This window comes from Arvicanthis niloticus, chromosome 14, assembly GCF_011762505.2.
Source record: "Arvicanthis niloticus isolate mArvNil1 chromosome 14, mArvNil1.pat.X, whole genome shotgun sequence".
Classification (NCBI taxonomy): Eukaryota; Metazoa; Chordata; class Mammalia; order Rodentia; family Muridae; genus Arvicanthis; species Arvicanthis niloticus.
In genome coordinates, this window is record NC_047671.1 from 43,624,012 (window position 1) to 43,643,722 (window position 19,711).

At 33.5% G+C, this 19,711-nt stretch overlaps 1 protein-coding gene across 2 annotated transcripts; it reads right to left on the reverse strand.

Annotated features, from left to right (window-relative positions):
• Nucleotides 1–5,940: 5,940 nt before the first annotated feature.
• Nucleotides 5,941–18,018, reverse strand: LOC117720129 (serine protease inhibitor Kazal-type 6). 2 transcript variants are annotated; one of them, XM_034518591.2, is made up of 5 exons: nucleotides 17,961–18,018; nucleotides 15,241–15,263; nucleotides 9,199–9,273; nucleotides 7,002–7,117; nucleotides 5,941–5,986 (listed from the first exon to the last, which is right to left on the reverse strand). In XM_034518591.2, the coding sequence occupies exons 1-5, from the start codon at nucleotides 18,016–18,018 to the stop codon at nucleotides 5,941–5,943; spliced, it is 318 nt and encodes a 105-aa protein (XP_034374482.1). The 2 variants fall into 2 exon arrangements, with proteins under 2 accessions (XP_034374482.1, XP_034374483.1); XM_034518592.1 differs by lacking the exons at nucleotides 9,199–9,273; nucleotides 17,961–18,018 and adding an exon at nucleotides 15,715–15,814.
• Nucleotides 18,019–19,711: the final 1,693 nt, after the last annotated feature.

The following is a 19,711-nucleotide window of genomic DNA, read 5'->3' on the forward strand; positions in this document are numbered from 1 at the left end:
CACTACCAGACTCCATTTTTCAAGAACTGAAAAGAGGTAATCATTCCTGGAACTGGGGTTTTTATGTGGTAGCATATAGTGTATAGGTCATCTGTTTGTGATTTTGTTTTTAGTATTGATGACCCCTCTGGAGTTGAGATATAGTAGGTAATTACCCAGCATTATAAAAAAGATCTCTCTGACTTTTATATCTGCTGATTTAGTTTTGTAAAATTGGAGTGCCAAATATTTGGTATAGTATCATACATGTCTACAACATCATATCATCTTAATAAAGTCTTCCCTTTATTAAAGGATTGTGTCAGTTTTTAGCTCTTTCAACTACTTTTGGTTTGAGATTTACTTTATCAGATAATAGCTTCAGTGCCTTGCTTTTAGCTTCCAATTTCTTCATAGTATGACATTCCTACTTTGACTTTCAGTCTATAAGTGTTTTGCCAGTGCAGTGAATTTGGAGAAAACACAGTTTTATCTTGTTTTCAGTCTGGTCAACTAGTCTTCATCTTTTAAATGTTCAGTTGAGATTATGTCTATTTATGGTTAAAGCTATTATTGAGAAAGTTTTGTAAATCCCTGTAATCACATTAATTTTTTTTCCTGGGATGAGTTGGTTTTTATTTGCTTCTTTCTATATCCCCTGTTACTATTAAGGTTTTGTTCATTTACCATTTTAGATGCAGTATACTCCATGGATTTTTCTGTCTATTTCTTTCACAGAGTTTATTCTATTTGATTGTGTTTAAGATATTCTTTCTCTTCCCTACTTTTTGTTTCTGGTAATAACAATGATCTTTATTAAGAAGATCAAAGCATCATAATGAAAATATTTTCAGTTCTGTCTATCAAAATACTTCATATTTTCAGTTGAATCTTGAAGTATTGCTTAATTACCTGATTTCTCATTATTAGAGCAGACTTCTCTATACTTGACTTTCTTCTTCATCTTCATCTTCATCTTCCTCCTTTCCCCCTCCCCCTCCTCATTCTTATTCTGTGAATACTATTTTAAAAAATATCTTCTGCATTGCAGGCTTGGTGGTATTAAATTGCCTTGTTTAGTATTCCCTCCCATTTAAATATCAAAATTGAGGATAATTATACTGGATATAACACTCAGTTACCAATTATTTATACTCACATCTGGAAATGTATCTTTTCAAGCATTCCCAACTTTAAGGGTTGTTGACAAAAGAGCTGATGATCTTGGCTTTTTAGGAGAGTTGTCATTTTTACAATTTGTGTTTCAATATTGCTTCATTATTTTTCACCTTTTCACTACATGTCTTATAGAATTTATTCTCTGGTTGCATCTATCTGGGGCTCTGGATTTGAGTTTCCATTTCTCTACATTTGTGAATATTCTGCTATAATATTCTTTAGTTTCTTCATGCCACCAGTGTTTTTCTCAATTTCCTTTTTTATCTGTTTAATTCTTAGGTTTAGTTTCTAGGTTGTATCTTGAATATTGTGGTCACACTTACTATTTACTTCCCCTTTTATTTGGGTTCAGTATTTTTTTGATCATTTCCTATAATCTATGATATTATTTCTTCTGTTTGGTCAGATACGTTGGTGATGTTGTTCACTATATTTTGTGCTGGATTCATTCCACTACTTTCCTTACTATATTTTTAAAGATCTCAATTTGCTTAGTGCTTCTTGTTGCTAACCTTTTCATTAATATTGTGACATATCTTATTTATTCTACTGACTTTGTCTTCCTCTGTTCCTCATCTTTCCTCTATGACCTGAATTAAATCCATGCTTGTTACATCTTTTAGGCCATTGATTGTTCTAAACACGGAAGTTTGAAATCTCTCTCTGGCATATTTGACCTACTGTAAATATATGACTTCAGCCATTGAAGATTTATAATCTTTACTTAAGAAGTCATGTTCTCTTGTGTTTCACATTTCTTGACTCCTGTATGGTTATTGGCCCATCTGTTGATTGGAATGTCTTCTCTGGATTTTGAAGGATCCTATTCTTATCTATGAGATCACTCTTCAATTCTAAATTTCTAATACCTCTCCATAATGAACACAGAGTTCAAGAGGACACAATTCATTATGGTGGACAAGACAAAGCAGCGAGTAGTTGGGATGACTAGATACATTATCCTCACAGATAGAAAGAAAAGTGCTACTGCTAAATTTATGTCATTTTTAGTAAAAGGATTAGACACAATTACTAAAGATGAGTTATTTCAATTTCTGTGTTACTATTTTCTAGGACTTCATTTTCTCAAGTTGCATTTTTCCTTTGTGCATGTGTGTATATTTCCCTTCAAGAAACTTTTACATTGTCAGGGTATGCAACACTTTTCACTAAAACTTAATCATTGATATACCAACTATTTTTATGTAGTTTTATTAGAAAAAAAACCTGATAACTGAGAAAGATGTGACTTGGCAACTGTGGGAAGGAGCAGTAAAAACGCCCAGGAGTAGTTAATGATTGTACCATTGGCATAATTTGTTCTTGACAATGTTCTCCTTCTGATCTAATGATATAATAATACATATGAGAACTGAAACCAACAAATTAATTATATCTCCTTGCTTAAGAACAAGAAGTACAAGTTGTACTTGAAAAGTATGCTTTGTCCTGAACATCACAACAATGAAACATACTTTTCAACAAAACAAATCAATATATTGAGCCATTCAACTAATGGCTGAATCTGTCTTTGTAGATGAGAGAGAAGCCATGATTTTCTGCTAAATATTTTTCATCAAAAAATTTAAAAGTAATAATGAAGAAATTTTTGAATGGCTTTTTATTTTTTGATATTATTTACTTATAAATTTTATAAAGAACACTTATACATGTGAATTGTCATATTATGCATTTACTTTTTAAGTTTATTTTACAGTATGTATTTAAAATTTAAGATGCATATGAAGACCGAAAAAATAAAAACTAGATTGAAAGCTTACACATGAGCCACCCTACCTAGCTAGGTGCATGTGTAAGAATACTTATAATTCATTTTTAAACTAATTTTCAGTATTAATACTAAATTATCACAGCTGTTTATGTGGACATTAGAGTCTTAGGACTTGCTCATCTACACAAGCAAAACTAGAACCCTTTGTTTTCCTTTTTCCCAATTTCTTCTCTTTCTTCACCCAAGTAAATCACTTTCTACTCTTTGTTTCCTTTGCTTGGCTTTTTCTAAGACCATGTGACTATTTCCTTTTTTTCTCTATTATTGCATCTTTCATGTTGTTTAAATTACAGGCATCAGTGCTTGTGTGTGTGCCATAGTTAAGACCATTAAATGTTTATTTTCTTAACATAAAAACCATGAGCATGTGATAGCATTAAGATACAGTTTAGAGATATTTGCAAGGGAAGAAGTAGGCTGTGCAGCAGAAGATTATGTGAGAAATGTTCAGGGAGGAACAAATCAGTGGGTGAATAGTGTCTTCACTGTGAGGTTAATAGAGAGGGATCTGTCTGGGATGGAGGGGCCAGTAAGAAACAGATGTGGAATTTGCTTAGAAACAATAGTCCATAGAAACACTGTCATTCTGTTAGCAATCAGTGTTTGCATGTTTATGTTAGCAATAGCTAAATTATTTTATTGAATAAAATTAAAGTAAGTAAAAAGGCATGATTTCCCAAATGAGAAGTGAGGACAAAAATAGTTGCGATAAAGTGTTCCAAAATGGTATATAAAAAGACTATGAATTTTTAAAACTATTATATTATATATGAAATAAAAATTTTAAAGAGATGTAGACACTGTTATGATGTAAATGGTGGCTGAACATAATAATCACAGCCACAGTTTATTACTTCTTGTTACATATAAAAATGCTAGGTGAACAACATTCATTTTTTATTTATAATATAAGGAGGTAGTGTATCTTCATTTTGCACCTTAAAAAGTAAAGCTAAGGAAGCTAAAATGACTTCAAACTTTAACCCATACCTTGACCATATTTAGTAGTTCATTCCTATCATCTTAATGTTTTGGAGATTGGGATGAATGCTGAAAAAATAGATAAATAACTTTATAATTTTATTTAAGAGTCATGATTTTCACATTATATTGTATTGACTGAAAGCCCACCCTCTTATCACCCTATCCCTATTATATTTTACATAGTTTTTTTAAGGGAGTAAACTTTAGACATTGAAACAAATATTTAAATGCTTTTCCTTGTATAACTTATATCATTTCTTAAATATACTTCCAGTTACTCATAACACTCCATTGTGTTTATATTTCTTTGATTATATTCATAATGGGTAATATCTACATGCCTTAAATATATTTGAGATTTTAATTTTATTTTTGTTATGGTGCATGAGAATAAACACAGGGCCATATACATGCTAGGCTAGTGTTCTTCCAATGAGCTAAATCTTCTGATCTTAAAGTCAGATATATAATCTTAACATGCACAGTTAAAAACATCTCATATAGAGCTGGAGAAATAGCTCAGTGGTTAAGAGCACTGACTGCTTTCTCAGAGGTCCTGAGTTCAATTCCTGGCAACCATATGGTGGCTTACAAACATCTGTTATTGGACCAGATGCCCTCTTCTGGTGTGTCTGAAGATAGCAACAGTGTACTCACATTCATAAAATCAATCAATCAAACAATCAAACAAACAAAACAAAAACAAAAAAAACCTCATACATGACAGTCAAAGGCAAAGCCTGAACAATTACTACCATGACACACAATTTGAACTCAGAATTCTCTGCCATGGTTACTTGTTGTTTGTCTACTCACATTCCATTTTACTAAGTTTTTATGTATTGTGTTTATTGCCTCTGTTTTTTCATTTTATTTTTCATTACTAAATGTAAGTCCAATTAGCTATTGGTTCTTCTTATTTCCATTCATGGCTGTTTCTGTAAACATCTAGAACAGTATCTATTCCATATTGGACACCCAGAAAAAAGGTTTTTACAGCAGAGTGAAAGTTATTGCATTTAAGTAAATTTTCATATATGTTAAACAAAAATGTTCCTCAGGATGGCATTATTTGTAAAAATCATATCTAGTACATAAAAGTATTCAAATGATTGTATTCCAAGAGTTTCCTGACAACTTATCAGAATGAGATAAACTTGTGTATGAAAATTGTGGGTTTTCATAGAATGGAAGAGCTGTATGGTATATGACTGGCTTATCAAAAGAACTCTTGTAATCTTTAGTTTTCTTCTAATTGAAACTGATTTCTCTAGCAAGTAACTAAATTGCTGTATGTCTTTTAATTCCTATTGATTTATACAATTTTTCCATTCTTCAGTGAAACTCTCTTTAAGAGACTTATTCATATATTCTCTTTTGAATTATCAACACTTTTAAAATATCCACTCCAGTATGAGCATTTCTTTACTTCATGTTCAGAATGCCACAGGATGTTTTCAGGAAGACAAATACTGTATTTAAACATCACACAATCCTAATACACTATTTAAAAGTCAGGTGAAAATAAGCATTGTAGACAATGTCTGTTTTGTTTTTATGTAAAATATCTTTTCCAAACTTAAGAAGCACAAACATCTTGTAATCTAATATTCAAATAACTTATTTTAGAATCACATTAGTATTAGGTTTATTGTTATCATGCAAATTTCAAAAGTGAAAGAGCCATTTTGGACTCAGTTGTGGTGGATGGTGTATTTTGATAAGGAAAGCAGGACATTGGGTCAAATTAATAAATCATGTTCATTATTCTTTGTATACTAGTTTGTTATATTAATCTCAGACCAAAATTGGAATCAATTCTGCAGAATTTTCTTTATTGACAAGTCAAAGGAAATAGACATTGTGAGCTACATAAGACCTACACGGAGAAAAAAGTTGTGTTTTATTATTTATGAATTTATGGCATTTGCTAGAGAATAAAAGCAAAAATAAAAAAATTAGGGTGGGAGAAGGCAGGTAAGCGGGCACAAAACACCAGCTCTAATTCAGCATTTCCCACGATGCTTCAGGTTGATCTTCCCAGAACTTTTCCTAGATATATATAAAAAAAGATAATGTATATTTAGTACAATATCTTCAGTGTTTACCACAGAGCCCAGAGCAGCTTCAAATATGGTACCACCCATATGATTATTGGATTTTGTTGATATCTATATTGCTATTCAGCAGAAGTTACTTAAATATCCTCATCTACCTGTGAAAGGAATGGGTCTTAAGCCAGTCTAGGTTGTTAATCTTCAGAACTTTTGAAACCCATAATTCATTCTAGAAAAGTGAAAGAGAGATGGGAGGAGAAATGATGCCAATAAATGGTAAGTCCTAGGTCTGTCCTGGCAGGAAAATTAACCCAGTATTGAAGCATTTGGCATTTTATACCAGGCTGAGTATGCAGGTTTTATTAGGTATATGTCCCTTCCATGCATTCAAATCTCACCCTACTCCCTGGACTTATGTTGAGAAAAATCTGCAATAAATTGCATAGATAGGTCACACATTAATGTGTTTGTTATATATTGAAATTATTATTGACATCATAAACTGTTTTTTAAGAAAAAGCAAAACAGCTGGAAAAAATGAGTCAGGGTTTAAGAGCTGGCTACTCTTGCAGAAAAGCCAGGTTTGAGTCCCAGAAACTATATGACAGCTTACAAGAGTCTGTAACTCCAGTACTAGGGGATTGGATGCCCTCTTCTGGTCTCCCTGGGCACTAGGCATGTACATGGTGCATAGACATATGCAAGCAAAGCATATGTACACATAAAATAAAATGATAAAAATATGAGTTATTAAAGGTAAATTGTTATATGCAAAATGTAGTACAATGGAATCCCCAAAATGCATTATAATAATTACAGAGTAGTTAAAATGCTTAAAATAATTTGTTATGCAATTTTTAAGACTTTTTTTAATCCATTTACTAGAAGATAATTTCTTCAGTCTCTGTATGAGATATGGATAGGACATTCTAGGCTACCTCATGAAACCATTAGTTTAACTCTGGATGTTTATGCTCACTAGACCCAGGTGTAGTGAGAACCATACTTACTCCATCGCCTTGCAGAAGGCACATTTATTCCCATATGTCTGGCCATCAGAGCCACAGAGTGGGTCAGATTCTCGTGTGCAGAAGACCTTGGGGTCACGGAACTCACCACAATTAATCTACAGTGGAAAATGATTATAAGTAACATCCTATCTAATAGACTGGTGATTTGGAGCAGAAGCTTAATTTAATGTATCCTGAAATAGATATGCAGAACATTTTGTTTCACTGAGACTTTTATTGAAGTCATGGCAATTTAAGAAATACATTATTATTATGATGATGAGTAAATTAATAAGGTCAAATGCTATAAATAAAACTTTTTGTTCCAACATTGAAGTTATGTAGGCAAGAGTAATTTTGGGTAATACTTGCCTATTCTTTTGTCACATGCACAATGTTAATATACTCTAATAGTACTTCTGAATACTATCAAAACATGGATAATGAAGTGGAGTTTCTGAACATTACTTGAAGTTTGTTGGTTTTTCCCATAGATGCAATACCCATTCATCATGTATTGAAAACAATTCTAATGTCTTTACCCTAATTTGCTCATAGAATCTTTTTGTAGAATTTAAACTTTGTTGATTATTACAGTAATTTATTAATGGCCCCTAAGTTGCTGTGTTTAGAAAGATACTGAAGTTTTAGTCTCATGAGAAACTTTGTTATGTATAATGATGAAGAGCTACCACAGAAAAGCATGGTAGTATCTGTTAATAACATATTCTATTAATTACACTAATAAAATAATATGATTATTAGAAGTAAGATAGTTGTCAGTGTAAAAGTAATAGAATTGATATTTAATACTTTTATTTCCATGGTATTAATAGTATGAAATTCATTGAACAAAGCTCCTACAAATATCAGCTAGGAACAAGGAACATATAAACAAAGGAAACTAGCTTAAATTTTTTGGGTCCATTTAAGTGACAATCTCAGAATTTTCAATGTCTCCATAAAAGTTAATCATTTTCAAAGATAATACTTCAGTTGAACCAGGTAATATTCCTTAGAAGTATACAGAGTTATATTAAACACCAGGGAGAAGAGACTAGAGCCCAGCTGGAATCGAGGGCCTTATCCATGATTGAATATATTACTTCTCATTTTTGGGTGCAGAATTTCTAATAATCTACTATAGCTTAATAATAATACATACCTACTGAGAGAATCAGACTCGGTATCACTTTCTATTCTTGACACACAGATTTCATTAATATAGCTTATCAGTACTAGTGTACAATATAAATGCTACAGGCACTAAAATTGTATTGTATTCAGAATTTCAGCTGAGTAGATTTAAAGGTTACTACCTGAAAACAATGGTTAACAGTGTGAGGTAATGTGTATATTAGCTTCACTATAGAAAATTTTAGTATATTTTATCTATGTTGCCCTATAACATTTTGTCATATACTTATACACAATCTATGCTTTTGGTTTTTTAGAAATAGGATATTAGTGAAATATATGGACATTGGCAAGAAGAATCCCTTGTTTAACATGGCAGACACCAATACATACTGACAAACTTGTCTGAATTTTTCATGGGAAAAATCTTCAATGAAATAGTCATACAATCATGTTTGAAAAATAAATATTTACATCAAGTTTAAGGTACCTGAGAGCATCACTTGCACATTTTTTGTTGAAACATGAAATATTATAGTGTTGAGGTAAGGTAATGTGGTGCTTACCTTCCTCTCTGGTAAAATACAAACTCATCCTCCAATGTTGTTTCTATATCAATAATCTTTCTTTTAAGTTTTTGAATACAGTTAAATCCAGAAAATCTGGAGAGTTATATATGCCCTAAAGAAATTTTCTTTTCAGAACTTTATAAAATTTAAATCATTATCTCATATGTTCACAGATATATCATTGAAACCAGATGAATGTGAACTACAGTGTTGTCTTTGATATTTCCTCTATTCATCAAATTCTCAATGAGTAACCAAAGTATAGAAGCCACAGCATTGGATGCTGATCAGACAAGGAATTGGTAATGAAGAGATTTTCAGTAAGCACTCCATTGCATCTTCATTAGAGAGGGAAGAAGAGATGACATAATTGTAGCATAATTCGTGACAAAGAGCACAGGAGGAAAACACCAGTTGTTTGCAAACTGAGAAGAAGGTACCTGGATCTAGAATCCCAGACAATAAGCGAAATAAACAAGAAAGTCTCTTACTTGAAAGAGACGATGCCTTAAGACACCTTTCCCTGGAAATCGGCCCTCTGATCTTGTGATCCAGCCTCTTTTGTCCTTTGGAAAGTAGATAGTAAGACAGACACTTGGGGAGAGCATTCACTTTGAGTATTTCTCATCCCCTCAGCCCTCCTCAAGCTCACTTACTACCTTCCTCTGCCCACCAGGAAAAAATATAGGAAGACCAAATAGTTTTAATAAACAAATTCACATGGATCAGCTGACATATGAATGAGCTGCCTGAGAACAGAGAGCTCCCATACTGCTAAATAATAGAACGCTTCAAGACCCTGCAGTGTGTTGAAAATCATGTTCTAGAACTTTCTCATTGTTGGTTGTGCTATCTTAGGTGAAGCAACACTTAAGTCAGGTTTTCATTTACTTTAATGAAGAAAGCACCCCTCAAACACCTATCCTGCCTTGCTCTCAAGTTCTCAGGGTGGTTTCAGTGAGCAAATGTGGCATACGATTTGCACAATCCTTGTGGCATATTTGAAATGATCCTTCATTGGATTGCAGAAAGAAGCCTCCTTATAGGGGCCTCTTCTCCTTTACCCAATATAATATTTTTATGAATTATTTGGGAATTATGTACAATGCACCCTTATCATACTCACTTTCCGTTCCTCCCAGGTCCACCCTTTCACCCTAGTGTCCTCCCATAAAGCAAAATAAAACAAAATAAAAACAAATAACCCACCAAGTCCAATCTGTGTTCCCTATATACTAATTGGAAAATGGCCAAATTCCCAGTGGCCAGACCCTTAAAGAAAACCAAATCCTTGCTTTTTCTATTTGTAGAACATGGTCTTTTCCATGAGACTAGATATTTTTCAGTGGCCTATCTAGCTTGAATCGCCTGCAAAGTAACAATGACTTTTTTCATCAAAGTGGCTTAAATAAAGCAGTTCTGTCTCTAGTTCTTGAGCTGGATAGGAAACATGGTCTTTCTTGACTCAATCCTTTTGCTATATCTAGGAAACCCTTTGCATTCACTGGAAAGTTTAAGCAAGATCACAGCAATCAGAAAAGGAACCTGTTGCAGAGGCACAAAACACCAATACAGTTACAAAACAAAACAAAACAAACCAACTTACCAACCAACCAACCAACCAACCAACCAACCAACCAACCAAAAAAACATACTACAAGGCAGTGTGAAGGATAAAAGGAACACATAGCTTCTACCACATGAAGGAAAATATTAGAGTTATTACTGGCATGCCTTTCATGTGCTTGAATTTTTTTCTTTTAAATTAGGTTGTAGACAGCTAAATGATGGGCTCCTTCCTGGAAGTTGAAGCCGATCTAGATGGAGGAGATGGTAGGTTACCATTTCTCCACTTTGGTCTATTCATGAGCATTAGAAGTGTGAGGAGAACTGCAGTGCCCTGTGGATCTAATGAAAATGTCTCAAAGGAGTTGGATAAGGTTTTCTGTTGGAGGAATGTTCTCATAAACACCAACCAGGTAAATTGTATCACATACCAGAATTTCAGTGTGATTGCCTCCATATTTGAATAAGATTTATTTTTAATGTTGTTTGGATTACTTTGAGATTTAAAAAGAAATTTCATTTAATGTTCTTTGATATTCAAGAGTTGTATCAGAGTTTTGGCTATCAAACTGAGTATTGGCCTGACCTCTTGTGGTTCTTCAAAGAACTGCTGTCTCCTAAACTGTAAGAATGGCATGGTGTTTGAGTAACCAGATTAGTGGTAATTATTAATAGAGACAATAAAATTGTTTACTTTTATTAAAATTTAAACACATATGCTTACAACATCAACTAAAGACTTGGGATGATTAATATTTTAGTCATTTTAAGTTTACAAATCAAGCCAAGGAAAATGGGCATTCTCACACACAAAGCACATGGACTTTGGATGGAAGATAATATAATTTCTCATGTGTTGAAAAAAATTTTCCAGTCAATTTCAACTCTATCTTTCATCAATTCCAGTCCTCTAAACCCATCTCTTTTTAGAGTAGTGGTTCTCAACCTGGGGTTTCTGACCCTGTGGTGGTTGAAGATCTTTTTCACAGGGGTTGTCTAAGATCATCAGAGAAAATATTGACATTTCAATTCATAACAGTAGCAAAATTACAGTTATGAAATAGCAACAAAAATAATTTTATGGTTGGGGTCACCACAACATGAGAGACTGTATTGACAGAGTATTAAGAAGGCTGAGAACTGCTGATCTAGAATAATTTTCCACTTTCACGTGCCCCTTTTCTTTTGCCAGTGCTTTCAAAAAATCATGCTTACAAGAATAGAAACTCTGGTTACTAATTAAACCTTTGCTAGTTTCTTATGGTATATGCAATTCTTGATCACCCAAATCTTTTAAAAACTCCAAAATTTATAATATGTCTGTTTCCTTCATCTCCACATTCTGCTTTTTGCCCCTCCTTAATGTGGCTGTGGTTATTTTTAAAGTAGTTTTAAATACTTGATTTTCTCTAAGACTATGTATTTACTTTCTCAAATAATCCTGATCCATGCCAGGATCAGTAATCCATTCTCTAATTTTCATGTAAGCAGATTTAAAAACCTATAACAATCAGCTTAATTCATAGTCAAGAATTAGTTATTTCCAAAGCATGTGTTCTTTCCTCTCAGCAGCCTTGTATTCTAACAATTCTATTTTCCTGGAAGCTCTACTCTTCAAATTTCTCAGCAAGATCTCTTACTGAAGCTATCGTTTTCCCCTTTAAAATGTTCCTTTCCTTTCCTTTCCTTTCCTTTCCTTTCCTTTCCTTTCCTTTCCTTTCCGTTCCGTTCCGTTCCGTTCCGTTCCGTTCCGTTCCGTTCCGTTCCTTTCCTTTCCTTTCCTTTCCTTTCCTTTCCTTTCCTTTCCTTTCCTTTCCTTTCCTCTTTCTTTCTTTCTTTCTTTCTTTCTTTCTTTCTTTCTTTCTTTCTTTCTTTCTTTCTTTCTTTCTTTCTTTCTCTCTCTCTCTCTCTCCCTTCCTTCCTTCCTTCCTTCCTTCCTTCCTTCCTTCCTTTCTTTCATTTCTCTTCCTTCCTTCCCTCCTTCCTTCCTCATTCCCTCCCTCCCCTCTCTTTCCCTTCCTTTCTTTTTTCTTTTCTTTTCTTTCTTCTTTCTTTACTTCTTTACTTCTCTGCTAACCCCAATTTATTACCTGTAAAATTTTTTTAGTATTTCTTGTCTGGGCCAATACTATAGGTTCAGTTCTATTTGATATTTTCTACTGGTATCAACATTTCTACATTTGGAGAATGGCTGTTTTAAACTATAATTTTCATCATCTTCTTTTCATAAGACAGGTCAATAATAATCATCACATCAAATTTGTTAGAAAAAAGTACTCCTTGAAACATTTACAGAGATTGCATGGTGGCTTTTTACAGCTGATTACAGTCAAGTCAATATGGACCCAGCAGTTCTGGGACTTGATGCCACTCACTTCCTGTTTCTGATAGACTTAACCCACATTCCCTTTCCCAGACTTCAATGATATTTCTATTTGTGACTACATTGTGGATGTTGTCTAACACATCCAAACTGCATTTAAATATTGTCAATACATTAATTTTAAGTAAAACCATGTGGATTGCAAAGAATCAAGAGCTTCAAACTCATCTTAATAGAGGAACAATCTTTTACAAGTGTATCAAAATTAATCAGTCCTTATCTTAAAATACAATACTTAATTATGCCAAAACTCTACAGAATAAAAACAGTTAATAGGGCCATATATTTAAATGACTCTCAAGGGTATGACACTCAAACCTTGAGCCTTGGAAAGTAGAAAAGAATAGGAAAACAGAAAGCATTTATTCTGTCTGGAGCCTAGGCTTGCCCAGTCTGATATTTATTACATAAACAAGGTTAGCCTTAAGATTATATGTTCCTCCTGCCTCAGCCTTCCCAGAGCTGAGATCACATCTATGGGTGTGACCAAATACACCCTGATACCTTGAAGAATGTTTGTAAAAAATGTAAACTTTGAAAAGACCTATAATTAGGAGTGCACCTTATAATCTCCTGGAAGATGTGTCATGAACAAAATTCCTGGCATGGGAAGAATGAGCTGAGTGCTGGAATGTTGGAGTGCTGGAGGAAACCTGATATTCTTTTGTCTTGCCTGGGTCTGACTTGAACCAGCATGTTCCTAACATAAATAAATCCTCTGCCTCATTCTCCCTCTGGCCAAGCAGGAAGAGTAAGGGCGCTTGGGTGTTGTCTCAGAGATCAAAACCTTCCTTGTGCTTTATGGTTCAGAAGCAACAGCCTTGGCAGTGCAGGCTTGGTCCATAACAATTCAAATGCTTAGAGTAGGAAGAGGCTTTAGATATCACCAAATCTCATCCTTCATCTTAAAGATGTGGAAACATAGGTAGTAAGAATAGAAAAACTGCCAACACACACAAGAGGTAACAGTGAATTACATTTCATCCACATTGTCTGACTTTAAAGCCAGCCCTTCACTATCTAGCTTAGTTTCTGGTTTTGCTTTGTTTTGTTTTTCTTTTAATTTTTTTAATTGCTAGATTTTGTTTTGTGTAGCTATGACCTGTGCAGTTGTTTAGAATGCAGACTCAAATTCCTTAACAATTCAACTGTTGCCTCAACATCTTACATGAGGATACTTGTGTTTAGAAAGAATGTCAGGTGACCCTAAAGCAAGCAGACCATAAGACTTAAGACATGCAAAACAACAGGATATGCAGTAAGTAGATAATACCTGTTCAATATAAAACACAAGTAAACTCTCAGAAATGAAAATCCCAAGAAAGGAAGTGACATATGGGTTAATGATAAACCAAATATAATTTGAAATTATAAAATTTCAAATCTTTTATAATTATGTAGATTTATGTCAAACAGCTGGATTATCTTAGTTTACAGTTTAATGTAGTATGAAACATGTTGGCTGACTCACATTTTTGTTGTTTGCTTCTAAATGTACTATAAACTGTAGTATGATGCTTATTTGAGTACATACATTATAGAATATATGACATCATATAAGAACACAAACACACATGTATGTACATGTTTGTTATATAATCACATACACATGTGGACAAATAGAAATCACTATCAAATTTCAGATGCATCTTAATTGATTAAATATTAAAATTAATAAAAACAAACTTATGAATATGATGCATACATCAGAGTTGAAAAGTATGTTTTTTAACTTCTTTGCATGCTAAAACAGTTGGCAATACTATCCAAAAATTTTGATGTCAAGAGTCCTTAGATACTCTAAGATCTAAAAAGTTAGTACCCAAATCAAATTGAAATGCCCAACAGAATTAGCAGGACAATTAGGGCAAACATTATTTGTTTGTATAAATTTTCAATGGTAAGATTAAAAAAACACAATAAAAATGCTCTTGAATAAACCTTAGACCAAAAAACCAAAACAACAATACAATCGGATTTTTAACCCAAACTTGCGTTAAATTTTGGTGTGGCAGACTGTATGCTTCATACACAAAACTATGTTCATTTCTTATTTCTATTAAAAAATACCCAAACAAACAAAAAACTAAAGACCTCTCTTCTAACTCAATGAAAGTGAGTGAATTAAATATTAGTAACTATCTCACATCTAGTGTTTATAGTTTTCCAAATGAGTTTTACCTAGTTTGTGAAGCTGAATAATAACAGTAATTCTGCAAAGTGATTTTTAGTGCCTAGTTTAATAGCTGTGGTATTATCAGCCTGGAGAACTGCTAACTTTTCAGTTTAATAGCCTGGTTAAGTTAAGGCTAGGACATAAACTTTATTTCATAACCATCCTGTGTTTGTGCATAACATAGCACACTGTCAGTGTATAAAAATGTAGGTGTAGGCTCCTTTAAACTTAAAACTGTGTAAGATGAGAAACTAGTTTAAAATCTCACTGTTGCATGTAATTTCTAAATTAGGAATTTTTCTCTTCCCTCCCCAACTTCTTTCATAGCATAGATAAAACTTGTTTTAGCTAGAGAATAGCAGCCATATACTACTTTGGCCAGAAAAATAGAGACAGATAGGTACTAACCTGTCCTCCTTGACTGAAGGCACCTGGAAAAAAAGCACAAATTCCAAACACTGTAATTTCTGAATGTGCAAAAAGTGAGATCTGCAAATTTAGCAGCAATATGCACTTATCATGGCAGCTCTTGGTCATGTCCTAAAGCCCTATGGGTCTTATTTTCAAGTCTGCTGGCTTATTTTGTTAGGGATCAGGGTTAAGTGAAAGATAGAGGATTAAGATCTAGAGATTCATGACCCTGCCTTGGCCTCACTTTTCATCCATGATGGGAGTGACATTATTATTCTTGGCTTCACTTCACAGAAGTGGTCTTGGAAATTCTGCTCTAGAATTCCAGCATCCCAAGGAGCAGTGCCCTTGTCTTCTATCAAAGTATGTGCAGTAGAGAGTGGAAAAGTTTACTACTTGCTGAACTCAGGATTGCTCCTCTGTGCTTTTTATCAAAACTCAATTTTAAAGATATGAACCATATATACATTCTTAAAGCTGGATTCCCTCCTCTTTCTGATCCCTCATTTTCTGTGCCTTCTTTACTTCTCTGAATTCCTGAAGATGGTTTCTTATGTAGTCTTCTCCTCATCTTTTCCTCTCTTAATATTAATATTCATGGTTTTGGGTGTGCAGTGCTTTCTGAGCAGGTGTGAATGCATCAAGAGTGTTCATGCCTGTAAGACCAAAGCTTCTTCAATGAGGAAGTACAGGCTAATGCTACCTCCAACATGGGCTGGCACTTAGAGATGGTTGGCACACATATTCCCAAATGCAATGTATTAATGAACATAGAAAAAACCACAGCTCTGAAATTTTATAGCAGCCTCATTATCTCTTCCTGAAGCTTTCCCAGAAGCAAATGAGTCATCACTAGAAGAATGGGTGATTGTTATGGACACAAAGACTGCCACCTTCCTTGGAAATCACACATTATAAAACTAGGTGCTGGGGAGTCTGAAGTTTGGTAAATCCTGTCAGTGATTTTAATGCTCTTGGAAATTTAATTATTATAATTTCCAGTCAATATTTTACTTTGAAAATCTTATACTTGGAAAAGGAAGTATTTGCCCATGTTTCATATTTAGGAAACAGCAAGGCAGAAACTAAATTCATATTGACAATGCTTAAAGAAAAGGTGTTCTTTATTGTATTTTAGTTATAGCATTAATATAAGACATTTATTGAATATTTATTGTATCCTTCTACTATTTCAAGCTCTTTATATGCATTTTATGATTTAATTCCCCATACAGGAATGCTTATTCTATATTTTAAATTTACACCAGAAAAAGAAAGTCAGAAAGGTTTTGGAGTTGAATGGTTGAAATATTAGGACTTAAATTCATTTTCACATTCTCAACATGAGTTTCCTTGATCATGCTACCCCCATGAATGAATCTGGTATGTTTGTGAAGTATTCATGCTCTGAAGAACTCAGGCAATTAGGTCTTGTTAGAGTAAATTCATCTTTACAATGGTAGGCTACCAAGGATGACAACTGACTTCAGGGACTAAGTTTTAACTAGGTCTAACTTCCTGCTACCTCAGGAGAATATTTTTGGTATAGTTTGGTTTTCACAGACAAACTTACTCGACAATATTAGAGTAATTTTTTCATCTAATTTTAATATGCATAAGTATTTGTTTCATAAATATGATTAACTATAGAGAGCTTTTTTATCAACTTTATCTCATTGATTTTTTCAAATTCTTCAGTAACTTCAAAACCTTGAAGCCACAATATTTATCATCTATAGTCCCAGAAAATAATACATCACTCATGGATGCGCCCCACACCCCAAGCTTAGTCTCATCTCTTAGCATGTATACAGGAAAAAGTATCCAAGAAGACTGAGAAATTTATTTAGTTAATGCAAGAATTTAGTGGGAACAATTGGAAATATGCCATGGTCTATTTACCTCAATGGACACTCTAACCACTAGCCAATAGACTAAAAAGAAGAGACAGTAAAGAGAAAATGCTATGATCATCAAGGGTTTCCATTGACCTAAAAATGCAGGTTTTATTTCTTCTCAAAATGAATATCTTTATACAGTGTTCTTCTGAGCCACCTTGATTGATAAAATGCATGCCTATTTTTCAGTTAAGTGGCCTAATATATTGCCTTTTTGAAGAATAATTCACTTATCTTGCTACATATGCTTCTTCACTCTAGTCACAATAACTTCTTTTCAAAGCTTCACACTGAGTTTCTGTCTCCCTTCATGTTTCAATTTCAATTATTTGAGTCTCTCTGATATAATACAAAAAGGTCAAGGACTTTTTTTTCTGAAAAGCCAAGATTAATTTTAATGAGAATTATTTGTCTTTTAAACTTGTTCTCGCAAATAACCATCAACAGTGAACTCTTTAAGACTTTAATAAAAATTGTAAATTCCACAGAATTGTTAGAAGTAGGTTAGCAATTTCCTTCTCCGTGTCTCAGTTTCCTACATGAAGAACAGGGATACAAACTTCTTACAAAATAACCAGAGATGATGTACAGCAGCCTTCAGTACAAGCCTAGAGCACCTCTGCTTGGTGAATGTCACTTCTTATCATCCATACCAGTATCCCTGTCATCATCATCGTTACCATTGTCTTCATTATGACATTATTTCTTAACTGCTCTTTTACATAAAAATCATTAGGATTTTGAAATGTGAGGAATATCTCCTCATCTCCTTTTTGCTTTGATGTAACTATGTGATGTTAATTGTAAGGAAAAACTCACCTGAGAAAAAGCAGAGAAGAGCCAGAGAGAGGAGCAGAAAGACACCTGCTACTTTCATGGTGCCAGTTAGCTCACTCAGATCAAGGCTGCTTTGCTCAGCTTAGGTTCTCTGTCAAGACACTTCCCAGAAACCCTAGAATACACACTCAGACATAAATATATATATATAGAGAGAGACAGCATGAAGGGAGTTGGGATCTCCACCTTCTTTATAAAAATCTTTTCTAAAACCATATGCAGTCCTATACAGTTCAGGCATTTATGAGGAGCTGTCACCAGCTTAAAGAAATGCCTCATGAGCCTCATCAATCTTAAGAAGGAAAACAATTATGTGAGTCGCACCTTAGATCTTATTAATGGAGGATGTTATTTTCTTCTAGTAACCTACATTTTTCTAACAACCAGTATATCCCCCCTGCCTTTTCCCTCTAAGGCTCCACTACATTAAAGGGATGAGTCACAGGCCAAGTTCTATTTCTCGGAATGTCTCATTCAGGCAGTTTCTACGTGGCTGTGGTCCAGATGAGTAAGCACAGGTGAATGGAATTCCTGGGTGTAACTTGAATTTTCCAAGTCGTCAAGATGTACCTAAAGGAGAGAGGCATTCTTCATTATCACCAGAGTTTCATCAGAATGAACATCTCAGAAGAGGGATATGCTTGTTAGCTTAAAAATCACCACCATAGCTAAATGACAGTGATTTCTAATTTTAAAATAAAAAAAAAAACCAAGTTAATGTATTATTTTTATTTTGTTAAAAAATGAAAAGTTACTAGATTGAGAATTTGAACTATAGCATATAGAATATATCCTTAATTCCACAAGCTAAAATTGGAAGCTATAGTAGATAGCCTAAGTTTCAAACTTTTGGGAATGTATCTTTGTGTAAGTTAAATGAACCTGGAAAGTATCTCAGGCATTTAAATGTAAGACACACCATAGGACAAGATACAATAACTCTCTACAGAGAAGAGAAATAAGAACAAGAAGAAAACTATGGTCATAATAGGTCGAGGAAATTATGCCTCGAAACATAATGTGCTATTTAAAATAAACCAAAGTAAATATAGCAAGTTAAGGTATAGAAGAATTGTGGAAAATGTGCCTAACTGAAATACAATGCATTAGTGCAAACTTTTTGTAAGTAAGCTAAATGTTATTTGCCAAATAATTTATTTCCTTTTCATCATTTAAAAATTCATATACCACATGTTTAATTTATCTCAAGAAATTTTAATTCCTTTTGGATATTACTTGAAAATTTTATTTGATTTACTTCGGGAGTTAGGATAGATTTTAAGACTTTCAAAATTATTGATGGACTCTATCAGATTTGATAATCAGAATGTCATAATTTTAAATAAAAGGAATCATAAATATGACAAGAATGTATATTTCATAGCTTTCCTGTCAATTATAAGAGAAGAAAATTTTGGATGAAAAAATTAATTTTGGCATATAAATGCTACCTTGTATAAAATTTGATCTAGGCTAATATATTCATATTTCATAATATGAAATAAAGCTGCTTGGATTATTTTAATAATAATTCTATGTAGTGTTGGCTGGCCTGGAACTCACTATGCAGCCCGGAATCACCTCAAACTCATAAATCCAGCTACCTCTTCCTTGTTAGTAATAAGACCAAAGACATCTGCTACTGTGCCTAGCCAGCTTATTGAACACTTTATTTTCCCAGTTTTCCATCAATATAACTTCATAGTGTTTTTATGCTTGATGACTTCATGGTA

Excerpts from the sequence above, each read along its gene's own strand:
- LOC117720129 (XM_034518591.2), bottom strand. The coding sequence starts at position 18,018 with ATGAAAGTAGCAGGTGTCTTTCTGCTCCTCTCTCTGGCTCTTCTCTGC. Across the intron at positions 9,274-15,240 it reads CCTTCAGTCAAGGAGGACAG|GACAAAAGAGGCTGGATCAC; the intron begins GTTAGTACCTAT and ends TACTTTCCAAAG. Across the intron at positions 7,118-9,198 it reads TAAGGCATCGTCTCTTTCAA|ATTAATTGTGGTGAGTTCCG; the intron begins GTAAGAGACTTT and ends TTTCCACTGTAG.